The sequence below is a fragment of the Cnephaeus nilssonii genome, assembly GCF_951640355.1.
Source record: "Cnephaeus nilssonii genome assembly, chromosome: 17".
In the NCBI taxonomy this organism is placed as follows: Eukaryota; Metazoa; Chordata; class Mammalia; order Chiroptera; family Vespertilionidae; genus Cnephaeus; species Cnephaeus nilssonii.
Window position 1 is genome coordinate 56,086,132 of NC_137088.1, and position 17,461 is coordinate 56,103,592.

A 17,461-nucleotide genomic window follows, 5' to 3' on the forward strand; every position below is an offset into this window, starting at 1 on the left:
CGTCTCCTTTTCCCCCCATTGACTTCTCCCCGCCTGCCTCTGCCCACTAGCCCATGCCTTTACTTCCCTACTGTCTGTGTCCATGGGTTATGCTCATACGCATGCATACAAGTCCTTTGGTTGATCTCTTACCATGTCCCCCCTTCCCCTGACTTCCCTCTGAGGTTTGATGGTCTGCTCGATGCTTCTATATCTCTGTATCTATTTTTGTTCATCAGTTGTTCATTATATTCCACAAATGAGTGAGATCATGTGATATTTATCTTTCTCCGACTGGATTATTTCGCTTAGCATAATGTTCTCCAGGTCCGTCCATGCTGTTGCTAATGGTAAGAGTTTTTTCTTTTTTACAGCAGCGTAGTATTCCATTGTGTAGATGTACCACAGTTTTTTAATCCACTCATCTGCTGATGGGCACTTAGGCTGTTTCCAAATCTTAGCTATTGTAAATTGTGCTGCTATGAACATAGGGGTGCATATGTCTTTTTCTGATTGGTGTTTCTGGTTTCTTGGATATATTCCCAGAAATGGGATTACTGAGTCAAATGGCAGTTCCATTTTTAATTTTTTGAGGAAACTCCATACTGTCTTCCACAGTGTCTGCACCAGTCTGCATTCCCACCTGCAGTGCACGAGGGTTCCTTTTTCTCCGCATCCTCTCCAGCACTTGTTTGTTGATTTGTTGATGATAGCCATTCTGACAGGAGTGAGGTGGCACCTCATTGTTGTTTTGATTTGCATCTCTTGGATGATTAGTGACTTGGAGCATGTTTTTATATATCTCTTGACCTTGTGTATGTCCACTTTCGAAAAATGTCTATTTGGTCCTTTGCCCATTGTTTGATTGGATTGTTTATCTTCCTCTTGTTAAGTTGTATGAGTTCCCTATAAATTTTGGAATTAAAACCCTTATCGGAGATAACATTGGCAAATATGTTCTCCCATGCAGTGGGCTCTCTTGTTGTTTTGTTGATGGTTTCTTTTGCGGTTCAGAAGCTTTTTATTTTGATGTCGTCCCACTTCTTTATTTTCTCCTTAGTTTCAATTGTCTTAAGAGATGTGTCCGTAAAGATATTGCTATGAGATATGTCTGATATTTTGCTGCCCATGGATTCTTCTAAGATTTTTATAGCTCCCCATCTTACTTTTAAGTCTTTTATGCATTTTGAGTTTATTTTTGTGTATGGTGTAAGTTGGTGGTCTAGTTCATGTATCTGTCCAATTTTCCCAGCACCATTTATTGAAGAGACTGTCTTGATTCCATTGTATGTTCTTGACTCCTTCGTCAAATATTAATTGAGCATAATGGCTTGGGTCAATTTCTGGGTTATCTGTTCTTTTCCATTGGTCTATATGTCTGTTCCTGTGCCAGTACCAGGCAGTTTTGAGAACAGCTTTGTAATATAGCTTGATATCTGGTATTGTGAGCCCTACAACTTTGGTCTTCTTTCTCAGTATTGATGCGGCTATTCTGGGTCTTTTTTTATTCCATATAAATTTTGGAGAGTTTGTTCTACATCTGTGAAATATGCTGTTGGTATTTTAATGGGGATTTCATTGAACCTGCAGATTGTTTTGGGTAGTATGGACATTTTAATGATGTTGATTCTACAAATCCATGCACATGATATATTCTTCCACTTGTTTATATCTTCCTCTATCTCTTTTTTCAACGTCCTGTAGTTTTTCGAGTACAGTTTTTTTTTTTTTACCTCCTTAGTTAAGTTTATTCCTAGGTATCTTATTTTTTTGTTGTTGCAATGGTAAATGGGATTGTATTTTTAGTTTCTCTTTCTGTGAATTTATTATTGGTGTATAAAAATGCCATAGATTTCTGGGTGTTAATTTTGTATCCTGCTACTTTGCTGGTATTTTCTAAAATGTCACAAAAACCATTTGTGGTACACCAGAGCACATCAAATGGCCTAATCAGAAATGGATATTGGCCCTTGTAAATCAACATCCAGCATTCAGGCTTATCAAGTCTTCAGGGATGGTTTGATTCAGGTGCTCACTGTCATCCAAACATCAGCTCCTTCTTCATTCTTCCTTGTTCTCAGTTCTCTGTTCCCTCTTTCATCTGGTTTGGCTTTTTTCTTTTTCCAGATAGGCCCAGGAAATTTCAGATTTGCATTCTACATTCTACCACTTTCCCAAACTTGAGTTTAAAGAGAGTTATTTTACCGTAGTAGTTCTAGTCAAGGGCATAGAGCTGATTCTTATTGGACCATCTTGTAGCACGAGCTTCAATGTGATTGGCCAGCCTGGGTGTGTCTCTATGTCTGGAATTAGCACCACCATAACCTCATGAACTGAAAGTGAGCAGGCTGGTTCTTCAAAGTGAAATCAAGGTATTTTGCCAAAGAAGTGGGACAGGATCCTGGGCAGGCATCGATGACATGTGACCACGATAGGCCATCACTCCTATGTGTCAGGCTGCCTCCTCCACCTGACAGTGCCTCCCTGAACTGCTCCTGAGACCACAGTTTGTACTTTTGTCTCAATTTCCACACAGTATGCAAACTTGGTCAGCATGCAGTAATTATTAAGTGATGGTAGGGTAAGGCTTCCGAGTCTTCTCTGACCTATTAGGATGTGGTCCAGACAGGTCCACAGAGCATACCGTTTGCCTGAGGCAGTTGTTTGAGTAAGGCTAGAAGGGCTTTTTGTCTTTGAAAAGATCCTTGCAATTATTTTCACATTGATGACTGAGTTCTGTCATTAGATTGTCTAAGTTTGGGATAAAAAGTTCTCCCTTTTAAAATACTCTAGGTGGGATATCATGCCATGCCGTGCCAATTACACACACTCATAGGGGATGCGTTTTTCAGAACCTTTTAAGACACGGCAGCTGGGTGTGAATGAGAGTAGAGTGTGGTCTAGTAGAAGGAGGCTTGGTGTGAAGACAGAAAGCTTGAGTGTGGGCCACACCAACCCCATTTGCTTTAGAACCATGTGATGCTCTCGGACACAGTTTCTTGAAGGGAGTAGAGTGTTAAGAGTATGCCACACTACAGTGGCATCTTTGAGAATGGAGAATAGTGTAGTCATAAAGTGAGGAAATGGCATCCTCATATCCTTGGTTGAAAATACTGAGATGAACCTTCTCCTTAGTTGGAGTGTATAGAAGTGAGAAACTTTGGGAGTGGTGAAAATAACCAAATTTAAAAAAATCTGATGATGAAAATTGCCTGGAAGAACATTGTTCATATATTACTAAGGTCTGTTAAACATTTTTGGTCATCACTCCTAGTTGAAGAGTTTTTTCAAGCAAACTCTCTTAATATATTTTTATTTTATTTTATAAATTGTGTACATGTGCCACTGGACTAATATTATAGTATGCAAGATATACAAAAATACAAAATAAAAATGATGGAATATATACATATACACATATGTATATATGCATACACATCTATATAATAAAAGCCTAAGTGACATTTATGGTGAAATGACCAGAACGACCGGTTGCTATGATGCACACTGACTATCAGGGGGCAGACGCTCAATGCAGGAGCTGCCCCTGGTGGTCAGTGTGCTCCCACAGGGGGAACCCCACTCAGCCAGAAGCCGGGCTCATGGCTGGCAAGTGCAGCAGCAGTGGCGGGAGCCTCTCCCACCTCTGCAGGTGGGTGGTAAGGAATGAGGGGGTCTCAGACTGTTAGAGCCCCAAACTGTGAGAGGGATGTCTGACTGCCAGGGAGATCGGGCCTAAGACAGCAGCGGACATCCCCCGAGGGGTCCCGGACTGTGAGAGGGCACAGGCCGGGCTGAGGGACCTGCCCCCCACCCCCGCAGTGCACGAATTTCGTGCACCAGGCATCTAATATATGTATATATACTAGAGGCCCAGAGCGCGATATCAAGCGAGACCCAGACCCGCTGCGCCGGTGGGACCCAGACTGACTCCTGCCATGCTGTGAGAGCCAGTGTCAAGTCCTGCCGCGCCCTGGGACCCAGAGTCAAGTCCCCACCCACCTGTGCGCACCTCGCCGGCACGCATCCTCCTGGTGACCAGACTTTAGTCGTTCCACCGTGACGGCATCACGACCATGGGGTTTTTATAAATTTTTTCTTCCTGTGCCCCAGGCTGTCATTTTTTGTACCCTCTTTTAGGAGAATATTGATGTATTGGGAACATTATTAAGGTTCTCTTGATTTTGAGCTATTCAATTATTGAGATTACTCTTAATGGTACCTGCTAAAAGTCCAAGTTAAGGAATATTGATCTTAAATATATGAGAGCCTCCAATTTTTATCAACTAATGGGGCCTACGTGTTGAACAAAGGAGAGTTCAGATTTTAACCTATATATCATCGCTGGTTCTTACTTTTTAGTATGTTTTCCTGCTCCTGTACCTGAAAGGCACACAGCCCCAGAGGCAGGAGTCCCCCCACTGTGGACACATGATGTCCCTCACAGGCAGAGAGCCTGGCCTCTGGAAAGAAGAGCAGAAAGACTAGCTACACCTTGCAAGACCTTTTTATTTTTTCTGCACCGGGAACCTGTAGTATTGGGTGTTTGGGCTGGTAATTTACTGGGACATGCTGGAATTTTGGGTTTGAGTTTTGACCAGTAAAACCCAAGGTTGGCAAAAGTCCAGAAGATCTCAATTTTTGAAGCTGAACTGTGAAATCTGGTACTTTCACATTTCCATGGTTAGACTCTCGGCTATTTTAAGTACAAATGACAGTTTCTTACTTTCTTATTTCAATTTCAATATTTTCTTATTGGTACTTGCCTCCATGGTACATGGTGAAAAAGTCATCCTTAAATTTGCGAAGTGAGTGTTCTGGAAGGACTGGAAAGATGTGCAATCATTCCGAAGTGTTCGAGTGTCATCTAGAAAGACATATCCATTTTCCAGCGCGTACTTCAGTGAGTTTTGCACTCGAAGGCACTTTCAAAAGACTCCTGAGAATTTCTTCCAGCTGACAGAACAATCTGGTTAGGGCAGTTTCCGTAGATACAGCCTGTGATCCTTTTAGTTGTGATAAAGAGTTCTGTTGTAACCATAAAGGTCCACAGGCATTTTCAGGACTAATGTTTTTGTCTGCCTGGGTTTAGGGCCCATTGGCAGGGCTGAGCAGTCCTCCTATTCCATCTCATTCCACACATTGATTCTGTATTGGAAGGACTCTTCAGAGCTCCTGCCGGGCTTCTGGAGGTGGGCATGGAGTGCGAATTTCCTCAGACAAGGATGGAAGTACTCTGGTCTAAGAATCAGAGATGTGGGTTCACCTGACCGGGAATTGAACCAGCAACATTCTGTGCACAGAACATGACCCATCAACTGAGCCATATTAGCCAGGGCAACTGTAGAATTTTGGTAGACATATTGATTCCTGGGACTTACCTAAACTGAAATCAATTTCTAAGGATGGAGACTGGGCATTTTGGTCTTAGACAGGTACTCAGCTGATTTTGTGACAGCCAGCCTTGTGCGTTTGGAAACCCAGTGGCTTTAGACATAGCTTCCTCACTTGCACTGTGGGAAGCTGATGTTATTGTGCCTTTCTGTGTCTCCACTGCGGATGTGAGCAGCACGTTGTGCTTTCCTGTGCAGACTCATACTGTGCCCGAGTGCAGGCGAGTGCTAGGCTTTGAGCTCTAGCACCTGAATGATTATCATGAATATTAATTTTTCCTGGAGAAAGATACTAGGACTTTAACTTTAATCGCAGGATAAATTATCTTCTCTCTTCACCTTTGAAACACGTTGTCAAGTTCTCTGATTTAAATATGGATGCCTAAACCCTAAAAGACGAATCTGCTATGGTCCAGACTTGCATAGAGGCATGTAGGAAGTCGCTTCCTTGCATCAGGAATGAAGTAGCATGTTCAGTTTTATACTTTTTTTTTTTTTTTTTTACTAATTTTTGAACTATGTTCCCATTTATGGGACTATGTTTTACTCATGTGCTTAGCTTTTTTAAAATTGGATTTATTGGGGTTTCATTGGTTTACAAGACCATACAGGTTGCAAGTGAACAACTCAAAAAATGTGGGCTGCTTGACGAACTTGCATGCCATCCTTGCAGGGGCCATGCTCATCTTCTGTGTATTGTTCCAGCTTCAGTGATGTGCTGCCGAAATGAGCACCGTATGCTTAGCTTTTTACGTCTATTACAAATTTTAATCATCATCACAGTGCTGACAGGCAGATGTATTAAACATAAATACTCTATAAATAAGAAAAATTGAAGCTCAGAGATGGACTAACTTGGCCACAGTTACAAGTTAGTAAATGGCAGAGCTTGATTCTGTGTGAGGAAATGAAAAGAGGAAATGCAGGGGAAAGTTTATCAGCTCCTTCAGCCTAGAGGACAAGTTCCAACTGACCTCCAGTCTCCTACCGCGAGACCCTGGCGTGGAGGCCAGAGCCTGAGCCCTAGGCCTAGTGAAGGGTTTGGCAGCACTGTCACCGGGGAGGAGTAGGCGGGCAGGTAGTGCTTAGATGCTGGGGTAATGGATTGCATGGAGTTTCTGATATACTTAAGTGGTCAATGAAGGCAGTGGGATTAACTATTTGAATTTAGAATATACCAAATAATTGGGAGCACAAGTCCTCAAGTATCTGTGGCTTCCTGGTGTCCATATTCTAGCTACTGGGTCCAGCACTTGAACTTAGTAACAAGCTCATTTAATCAACACCATACCTTTGGGAGGAACATTCTGGAGAGGTTCAGAGAGGTGGGAGGGCTTCTTAAAAATCACTGCTTACCAGGGACTGAACTAGAATGCGAGCCCCATTGATGGCAGTCCCAGCTCACTGTGCAGCGATGCCCGCATCTCAGGGAGGTGTGGATGGCTTCAGTGAGTCCTGTGTGAGCCAGTACAGGCTTTGGCCTCTTGGTTTTCAAAGGGTGATTTCTTATGGTGAGGTGTGTGCCTTCCCACATGGAACTAGATAACAGTCAGATAATCTAGATAATTGACTTAATTTTAAGGCATCTCATAAAAACTATATGTCCATGGCTTTAAACTCTCTGAGATTAGAGACCAGGTAGTCCCAGCACCTGGCAGAGAGGAAGCACTCCCTAACTGAAGGGTATTTCCCCAAAATGTATACACACACTTTGAATAATTATAAAGGCAGTGTTTATTAAAATACATTTCATTTTGAAAATTGAGCTGTCAGCTGTTATAGTGTGTGTACCTTTTTGGGGACTCCCTGAATTTATCGAATAAATGACCTTTACATAATCTGATTAAAAGGAATCAGACTCATGGAATTAGGATTATCTAAGGCAGGTTGAGCTTCTCTGGCCCTGGATGAGTTCAGTTAGCTTCTAGAATTAAATGCATTTGGACAGCTCTCCTTGCTTACTTACATCAGAGACTTCAGTATCAGGGTCTTATTTTATAATAGACAGTTTAAAAACTAAGATTTTTTAAAAAGGAGCTAATAATTAGAAAAGTAATTTCTATAAGGTTGTATTATAGAATTGTACTGAACCCTATATTATTTTATTAACCAATGTCACCCCAATAAATTCAATAAACATTAAAAAAAAGGAAAAAAATGCTTTGTGGTCACTTGTAATGTTCTCACCTCAATTATGAGTTTAAAACATTTATGCTTATTTTTCCTGCTACCATTTAGAAGTGTGGATATCTTCATTTTTGTCTATAAGGTGATCATTACAGATTCAATTATTTTGAAGAGAAAGGGATGTTTCAAAGGTTGAAAGTGAAGCTGAGAACCTGGAGTTATCTTAATGACAGAAATATCCCACAAGGAGTGTGTGCAATGAAGTAACTGCAATCTTCCTGTGCACTTTATTTTTGGAAGATTTGTTAATAATGTCAACTAGTGAGCTCTGCTAGGTTTTCTTAGTGGGGTTTCCTTTTATTTACATGGATCTACTGTCTCAATATGTTTTATTTTCTGGTTGGATAGTTCAGTAAATACTTTAAATGACATTGTTATTGACCTTAAAGTCCAAAGCCTTGATGTGGTTGGTAACTCGTAATTTTAATTTAAGGAGTCTCCAGAATGCTTTACTGTTGACAGGATTCCTCCCCTCCCCCATTCCCCCGTCCCCCATATCACAGCCAGTGGGCAGCTAATTAGTGCAATTATTCCACAGATGCATTTGCCGCTGCACAAAGGGTTGCTCATGTTCCTATCAAAAGGATCAGCCTCTCTGGAAATGTCCTAACCTGACAGGCTTTGACTGCTAAGACAGTTTATTTATTCATTTTAAGTAGTACCCCACCCTGCCCTTTTTTCTTCGTTTAGGGAAGTACTAGTACATTTTAGTTTTGCTGATCTTCTACCAGGTGAACAGATTATTTTGAGTAATGGCTACTTTTATTATGTGGATGAGTACATGGTTTACTCATAAGCAGGGTATCAACATTGTCCGCTCTATGTGTGTCTGGAGGAAACAATGATAAAAGAGGGCTGGGTTGTTCTGGGATCCTGAAGACTCCGAGCACCCGTGTGCTGGAGGCAGTCCCTGCGTTCCCATCCGATTGTCAATATCCTGTCTGTGATGGATCCGGCCCCCTTTGTAGCCAGGTGGTGACTTTGATCACTCAGGTCATTTTTTCATTTTCTGAAATTAGCAGCATATAGTCTGCCATTGAGAAAAATCATTACGGCTTTATTTAGCTTAGTGGGGGAAAGACCGAAAAAGAAATTTCCCTGTAATTCCACTCCGACGCTGGCAACTTGGCAACTATGATCATCTCTAGGCATTCCCTGTAGTCATGTGTATTTTGAGCATACCCATGCTGTTCTTATTTTAAATTAAAATGTAACTACATTTTTGAATCCTACTTTTTAATGTACTCTTATTACAGGTATTTTCCACTTTGTTCTGTAGTCTCTATTTTAAAAAATGCTACATTATCAAATTCATGTATCGTTCATGTATTCTGATTTACTTTTTTAAAACCTATTTTATGCTTAAATCTCTTAAATGGTTTTATTCCCCCCACACACACTTTGTTCAGGTATAATAGACACAAATTGTATATACCATATTTGAGGTATATATATCTACATGTACGTATTGTGAAATGGTTACAATCAAGCTACAGAACACATCTGTCACCTCACATAGTTACCATGTTTTATTTGTGTAATGAGAAGAATCGTTCCCTACAGCCTCCACACTGTACCTCAGGTCCTCAGACCTTACTCATCTTGTAACAAAGACTTTGTGCCCTTTGGCCAGCATTTCCCTCCTAATTTACTTAACCATTCTCAACAAATTTAGGTGCACAGAATCTTTAGCAACTTGAAGATAGCTTTGTAATGTCAGGTTTTCTACATTTTGAGTTATTTTTTTAGGAATGTTGTCCACGAATGAAATTTTGAATCAGATTGTATGAACAATTTCACGGCTTTTGATAAGACCTCTAAGTTGTGCTCTTAAAAGACTGTAATGATACTTACCAGCAATGGTCCAGAGTGATGGTATCCTTGTATTTCTTCATTGGTGCACATTTAAAAAATTGGATCATACCTTGAATACTATTTTGCATCTGGCTTTTCTAAGTTTATTATATTTCGTCCCCCCCCCAATACTTCCACTACTCATCTGATACCATACATACATGGTTATTACAATATTATTGACTGTATTCCCTATACTGTAGTTTACATCTCCTATTTTGTGACTATTTTATAACTACCAATTTGTACTTCTTAATCCCTTCAACTTTATTTTTAATCTTTACTGGAGGATATGTTTTAAATTTTTTTTTAATTGATTTTGAGAGAGAGAGAGAAAGGAAGAGGGCGTGAGAGAGAAACATGGATGTGAGAAACATAGATCAGTTGCCTCTTGTACATGACCTGACTGGGGATCAACTGGGATCAAACCCTCAACCTGGGTGTGTGCCCTAACCTGGAATCAAACCCACAACCCGTCAGTGCATGGGACGTTGCTCCAACCGAGCCTCACCGGCCAGGGCAATCCCTTCTTTTTCACCCAGTCCCCCAAGCCCCTCCCCTCTGGCAACTATTTGTTCTCTATGTGTATGTGTCTGTTTCTGTTTTGTTTGTTCATTTATTTTGTTCTTTAGATTCCACATATAAGTGAAATCACATGGTATTTGTGTTTCTCTGAATGACTTACTGGTCCATCTGTGCTATTGCAAATGGTAAAGTATATGGTTGTCTAACTCCTATTCTCTACACCTGAAACTAATACAAAATAATATTGAATGTAAACTGTGATTGAAAAGTAAAATTTTAAGTTCTTTTCAATAAAATAAAATATGTAACAAAATATCCTTTAAAAGAACAAATAAAAGTAAGTTGATTATACTGTGTAGTCTTTATTCAGAACAATACATATATTTCTCTACCATTTTAATGGCTGCGTAGTATTACATTATATGAACCTGAAACAGTTTAGGGAAACGGATAAATAGGTAAACTGCCAGCTGGCCCTCTGTGATGGAGTTTTCTGGGAGTGTGGGCGGGGCAAGCATAGACATTTCTTCATCCTCACCTGCAGAGTCTGAAAGAATTCATGAGGGTGGTCGATGATTTAAAGGCTTTATTTTGTTGTTTTCTTAGAAGGTAAAGACAATACTGGGGTTTATGCTCTAAAAAGCTGCTTCCCTTGAAGAGTGACACAGGAGTGAATCTTTTCTCGAATGTCACCTTTCTCCATTTCTGGATGCTAAGATTTTGCACTGTTTGTTCTGAACATAGCTTTTAGAAAAGCACATTGGAGAGGTCAAGAGCCTCTCAGACTCCATCCAACCCAATACACTTCCCTTTGGCATCACTGAGGGCTTCTGACTGCAGTTTTGTGTGTGAGGAAAATCCCTCTGTATTCAGTTTCGCCCTTTAGGCAGCTTAAATCTAAACCTCATTCCTGTTGTTAGTTTTTTTTAGTAAAAGTGGACAAAGGGATAGTCCTTTAAGTATGAAAAATAATCCCATGTTGTAAGACTGCTGTAAACATGTCCCTCTGTTTCTACTGTATTTTAAGATCATTTATGTTTTTATGGACAATTAAGATGCAATAATAAAGTATGATTAATAAAAAATGGAAATAAAGAACAGTTAAATTTTCTAGGTAATAATAACAGCAACAGTGACTATTGAGGCAATAATACATGGTATGGTGCTCATTGTACTAGGGGATTTATGTGAATTATTTTATTATTTTATCTAATTCTCACAAAATCCTTCTGAGCTAGGGCTTTAAAATATAATGATGCAATGGAAATTTAAAAAACACACCTCCCACGTTCATAAATGGATAATCTGGCAACACCTATTGTCATCCCTCTGTTCTGGACATGTTAGTAACTGCCAATGTCATAGAACTGGCAAGATAAGTGATTGAAAACCCTATTTAGGAAAATTAGGAAGTCATTTCTTCTTCACTGGTGACTAGTGTCTAAGCATTAGAAATAATTTTGGGAGAGTCAGTCCCCTGCCAGAAGGTCAGCTTCCTGGGGAACTCACAGAGTGCGTTAGGAGAGGGCACGCCCGGTGCATCAGAGGACACGCACAGAGAAAACCAGGCGGAGGAGCTGGGTGTCAAGCCAGCTTCTCCCTTTCCCAACGGCTGAGGTCAAGTTCAGTGTGAATATTTTCCTCCAACTACTTCTTTCATTAATGATTTTTACTTTCAGTATCTTAGAAAAATGACCCCATTGGCGAAATGCACCTTTCCTTTAAAGTTCTCCATGTTAGTAAACATTTCAGACATCTTCGAGGAATTGTGACAACATGTAGTAGTTATTTGGTTAGACTCGGTTATAAAGAAGCAAATCAAGCAATTCACTTTTACATGTAGGAAACGGGTGCCATTGTGTGCATCGCTTCTCAGCCACATGATAAAATGCCTCAATGGAATCAAGATGACTTATTTTAATTCAACTGCTAATGACTTGCTGTCACCGCGCGATTCTCAGTTATGTGGAGACTACTCTGCAACTTGATTACGTTTGCACAGCTTCATTTCATGGGGTATCATACAAGTTAGGATACCCCAAATGCAAATCAAAGGTCTCATTAGGGAACTAAAAGTGCATTTTTTTTTTTTTGGTTTTCCCACAGCAGTTCCGAGGAGCATCCTGGGGCCTCCAAGCCTCCGCTAAGCTCCTCCAGCATGACATCACGCATCTTGCTACGCCAGCAGCTCATGCGTGAGCAGATGCAGGAGCAGGAGCGCAGGGAGCAGCAGCAGAGGCTGCAGGCGGCCCAGTTCATGCAGCAGCGAGTACCTGCCAGCCCGACGCCGGCCATCAACGTCAGCGTGCCCACCACCCTCCCCTCTGCCGCCCAGGTGCCCATGGAAGTCCTTAAGGTACGTGAGTGTCGCTCTTGTTGGTTAGACGAGCCCTCTGCCAAATCAGCATTTTCCATTTTCTAGGTGTTTTATTTGTCTGAATGTGTACTTGGTCCTAGCCACCTGTCTGAATCATGTCAGTCACCGCCAACCCCACCCACCCCTCCGTGCTTTGGATTGTGAGATAACTGCATGCTCCTGTCACCTCAGTGCTGCCCTTGTTTAATGAGAAGAGTGATGTTCCATGAGAAATCCAAGTAGGAATGGGTGTCTGCTGTAGCCATATCTTTCCATCTTCCTTTGGGAAAGTTTAAAATGTAAAAGGAGCCTCTTCTAATAAGTTGTATGCATTTTCCCCTAATACCGTGGTCGGCAAACTGCGGCTCGCGAGCCACATGCAGCTCTTTGGCCCCTTGAGTGTGGCTCTTCCACAAAATACCATGGCCTGGGTGAGTCTATTTTGAAGAAGTGGTGTTAGAAGAAGTTTAAGTTTAAAAAATGTGGCTCTCAAAAGAAATTTCAATCGTTGTACTGTTGATATTTGGCTCTGTTGACTAATGAGTTTGCCGACCACTGCCCTAATACATCCCATGGCCCTTCTTTAAGTTTCTTCTTTCTGTAGTGAGTAATTTTGGCTATAGAGCCTGACTCCTTTAGAAGGTCTCTTCAGGTATAACCAGGATGAGCTTCCTCGCTTTCACTGCCAGAGGGCATGACCCTGGACTGCAGGGAGTTGTCTGTGTGGGTCTTTGATTCCTTGCTGGAGTGGAAGCTGCGGAGCCTGTTAGCCTCATTCCATCAGAGCCACGCAGCTTCCTAATTACTGGTAAAATTGTAACATGTGAGCGTAGACGTCCATCTCACACAGGTGTACTCCACATCGCATTTGGGAGAGACTCCCTAGTTTAAAGATAAACACCCCAACTCTTAAATATGACTGATGCAAGAAAAGTTCCCTTAAAAAAGTTTTAACCCATTCACCTAATTGATTCATTCTGAAGAGTCTTGAGTTTGCTATTCATTAAACAATGTGAACTTCACACATCGGTGACTCATTGCTGGTCTCTGCCTTCCTCTGTGCTCACAAAACCATCTCCCACTAGTTAGAATTTACTGTTAAAGCAAGTAGTGGGATGATGTGTTATAACTGGGAAGCAATATGTGATCCTTCCCAGGAAGTAGGACAGAGATTCTTTTAAAATAATTTAAAGTAAATTGTTTTTTACTTGCAAAGACTTTTTAAAAATGTAATGATGAAATCATAAAACTCTTTAATGGGGAAAAAAACTATTAAAATTCTGTTAGAGCAAAAAATACCCAAACACTTTAGCATAAAAGTTTACTCTAATGTGATTGAAATTCTGGATATTGCCTCAATTAATAGCTATATTACCCCACCCCCTGTCACCCTAACTAAAGGCAAGGTTTTCTCTTGGGAAAAGGTTGTATATTAAATCTTTGTGTTCTGTTTGGGTGAAGATTGGCAGTCAATAAGTTTTTATAGACTTAAGATTTATTTAAGACTTAAGTTGTCTACTGTTTACAGAAATCATAATTGTTTTGTCTATACTTTAGATTATTTAAAGTTGTATGAATTAGAAAAAATACGGAGAAATATGTCTATTTTATTCACTGTATTAGTCAACTTTTTATATCTGAAGGTCAAATTTTAGAAGAGATAACATGGGTTGTATTAGTAGTAGTTTATGTCCAATTCAAAGGTAATATTTGATATTATGTTAAAGTATATTAATTGAAATCAGTATTCCTATTAATGATATTATATTCCGTGGTGGGGAAGTTATCCAAATGCAAATGTGTTGAACCATTTCCATATCATCTTAAAAATGCACATTATTCCTAAATGTTCTTATTACTTAAAATATGTTATTTTAAAAATGATTACTATTAAAATCTTTACTAGGTGGTTTGAATAATATATTTGTTTTCCTCATGTTTCGGTTAACTGGTAATACTGGCTTGAGCTACAGTCCCCACTAGGTGTGCCAGGAAAATGTCCAGAGTTAAAGCACAACTAACGTGTTAGAGCCAGGAGACTTCATCTAACTAAAACTGAGCAATTGGTGAATGTATATTTCATGTTGAATATAGGTGACCTCTGCCATGCATTTTTACACTTCGGTTATGTAAAGTAGTGAAGTGTGTCATGTAAATGAATAACAAGAATTGTTGGCATAGCAATGATGATGGTTTGATAGCTATTTAGACAGATTTTAGTAACCTTAAGACCAAATAAAAATATATGATTTCATATGACATTCTAAGAAATTCAAATAACAGTTTTAAGGAGAGTATCATATTAGTGATTGCTTCAGATACTTAAAGACGTGGTACTTTATAAAAATTGTTTACATATTTTTAAAAGTGTTATGTATAAAATATTATGAAATATTTGTTATAGAAAGGTGAAATAAATGTATTTTTTTCTTTTCCCATTTAAATCATAAGCATAATTTTATGAAGTAAATGGTTAATAGCAAAAACAGTTAATATGCTTTATCTTTGACCATTTTTCAGTAAATGTATGTATTCAAGGAATGAGTGATGTCAAGGTGACCAATTGAGTGCATTATGATACAGATTATATCGAAGGTGTGTTTTCTGAGTGTAGCTGAGGAAACTCTTCATTTGATTTTTAAGGAGTTATATTGCCCGGGTGGAACCCCGGCTTCCCGCGGAGGCAGAGGCGCCTGGGCTGCAGGGAGAGCCCTGGGGAAATCTCCGGTCCCCTGGTTTGCGAGAACGTGATTGAGGATCACACACACAAGGTCAGCTTGCTGACATGGATAGGCTGTCAGTGGGCTGAGTAACTGATTTCAAAAGCTAAATGGGTATTTTCAGGTTAATCCCCCCCCCCCTTTTTTTTTTGGCAGTTATGCTTAAAATATATGAAACTTTATAAAGTGTGTTTAAAAATTGTTCACAGCATCTGGCAAACTAGGTCTAGTCCTTGGAATTCGTATTAGAGGTTGGAAATTTGCATTACTTATCCTCCCGCGGTCATCATTTAGTCTGCAAATTTGTGAAGGTTTGCAGGATCAGCCTTGAGTTTCCCTATTGATTTAATTAATTTGTGCCTTTATTCCTATTACTGATTTTCATGTTGGGTGACATGGAATGTTAGATGCATTGCTGTGTATTTAAGTACTAGAGATATCCTCTGGGTTTGAACAGCCCTGCTCAATTGGATATTGTAATTAAGGTTGCTTCATCATAAATTAACCAATGTAGTGTATAATATGTTTTTTTGCAGTGGTGAACACACCTTGTATTTTAAATTATGAATTATCAAAAAGGAACATTAAGACTATTAATGGAAACAGTTTCTACTACAGGTGGGTTTTATTGACATAGGAATCATACAAACCTGAGGTTTGAAGTTTGATGTCCCTTCTTTCAGAGGAAAGCAGAGCACCCAGGCGTAGGCCTTGGGACACGCCAGGTGTCATAGCTAGAGCAGCATTGCGCCCAGCCCCCGTGCCGTTGTCCGCACATGCACCAGGCACATGTTTTCACTGTCCCGTCTGCCTAACATGACTACCGCAGTACCGATTGCTCGGATCCCACTCCTAGCTCCTCTCCCCACTCCGGCCCGCAGCAGGGCTCTGACAGCTTATAGCTTGAGAAAATTAGTTTATACTTTGAAAACATTCCTCTCTTTAGAGCTTTGTAGGGAATTGCCAAGGATTTCTATGCTCTCCCTTCCTTTCTTTGCCTTGGAATTTAAAACTTTAAAGAAAGATGTTCTCTCTGGAATAGATCATGCATTGACGTTTTCTGCTCTGCTTAGGAGAAAGGTTATAGGAATTTAAAACAAAACAAAAAAGACTTTTTGTAACGTTAGGATATTTTAAGTAGTTTGGAAGAATTTATTTTTAAAATGTTCCTTGTTTGCAGATCATCTCAGGCGGTCTAAGGGACCGGGCAGCTTGCTGCGGGTTAGAGAGGCGCTGCTGCTGTTCCTTAAACACAGACACACTTGCCAGGCCCACGCGGTACTCATTTGCTCCGGCATTTATGTGGTGGGCGTCCCGTTGGGATAGTTATTCTAGGGAAGTCCTCCTACCTTGTCTCCCTGTTCTACACCCAGCATCCCGAGCTTTTGCTAATGAAGGCTAGGGCAGGTGACTGAATTGCTGGCCTTTCTCTACAACTTAAGAAATCTACCTGGTGTAGAATGTCCTAGGTGCTGCTTATTTCTTGGGTATAATAAAGACCCTTGAAGGGGTGTGTGGAGTTACAGAGGGTGGTGGGTCACCGATTCAGCAGGAGGGATGCTCCCACAGCGCACTGTGCGTTTAGATTTTGTTCCCGGTTTATGTAGAGCCAGGTGCAGAACTGCTGGCATCATAAGAAGCAGGCACCAGCACCCGCTTTTCAGATTGGCTTGCCTCAGCCTCCTCAGGTAGGGGAATCTGTCGCTAGAGGCCCTGTCCCCATAAGAAAGGACATCTGAGCGTTCTTCTAATACCATTGTCTGTGGCTGTCACGTACTTCTGTCACCAGTGTGAGCCACAGGAGCATTCTGTGAGCCTGATTCCAGGACTGTTTGCGAACTTCAGTGTCCTTTTGTTTTTGGATCAAACTCTGTATGTGTAAGGCATCCTTCTTCATAGGGACAAAGGGACACCGTTTCCAGGTTCGCAGAGAGAGAGACCACATTTCCCTGCGGGAGTCTCCTAATAGTATCACTTTGATGTGTTCTTTCGTTTTAAAACTCATTTCTATTAACTAGGTACAGATTTTCAGTGCAGAAGAAACAATGCCCAGGGACGGCGCCCGGGCTCCCAGCCCCTCCCTCGTGGGCCTGGGGCTGCTGTTCAGGGCGGGCGCAGCCTTCCTGCCAGAATGTCCCACCTGCCCTGCGGTGGGGAGAGGTCTGAAAAGACTCGGTGAGCAGTTCTGGTCAGGTAGACATAAACCCTTTCTCTTTATTCACATTTGCAAATAGAGCAAAAGAAATAGAATTTCTCTTCTGGGTTGTCTCTACTTTTGAGAATATGGCTTCAGCCTCTATTCTTCCTTAGGCAGAATGGGCACTTCTTACTCTGGTCTGAAAGCAATTAGATTGTTCGGTGTCACAGGTGTGCCCCCTTTGCGTGGGCCCCAGCTGGCGGCCAGTTGCCTCCCCTGCTGTGTGACCCTGTGGGTAAGGACGTGTAAT

General features: G+C 40.8%; 1 protein-coding gene across 11 annotated transcripts in view; it reads left to right on the forward strand.

Annotated features, from left to right (window-relative positions):
* MITF (melanocyte inducing transcription factor) overlaps positions 1–17,461 on the forward strand; it is a gene marked incomplete at its 5' end in the record, with an annotated part of 254,096 nt that overhangs the window by 149,028 nt on the left and 87,607 nt on the right. For 8 of the 11 annotated variants that reach the window (XM_079794736.1, XM_079794740.1, XM_079794746.1 and 5 more), the window contains one exon: positions 12,045–12,294. In XM_079794736.1, coding sequence (XP_079650862.1) covers positions 12,045–12,294 — 250 coding nt within the window. The remainder of the gene's footprint in view (positions 1–12,044; positions 12,295–17,461) is intronic. The other 3 variants (XM_079794739.1, XM_079794741.1, XM_079794738.1) reach the window with 1 other exon arrangement.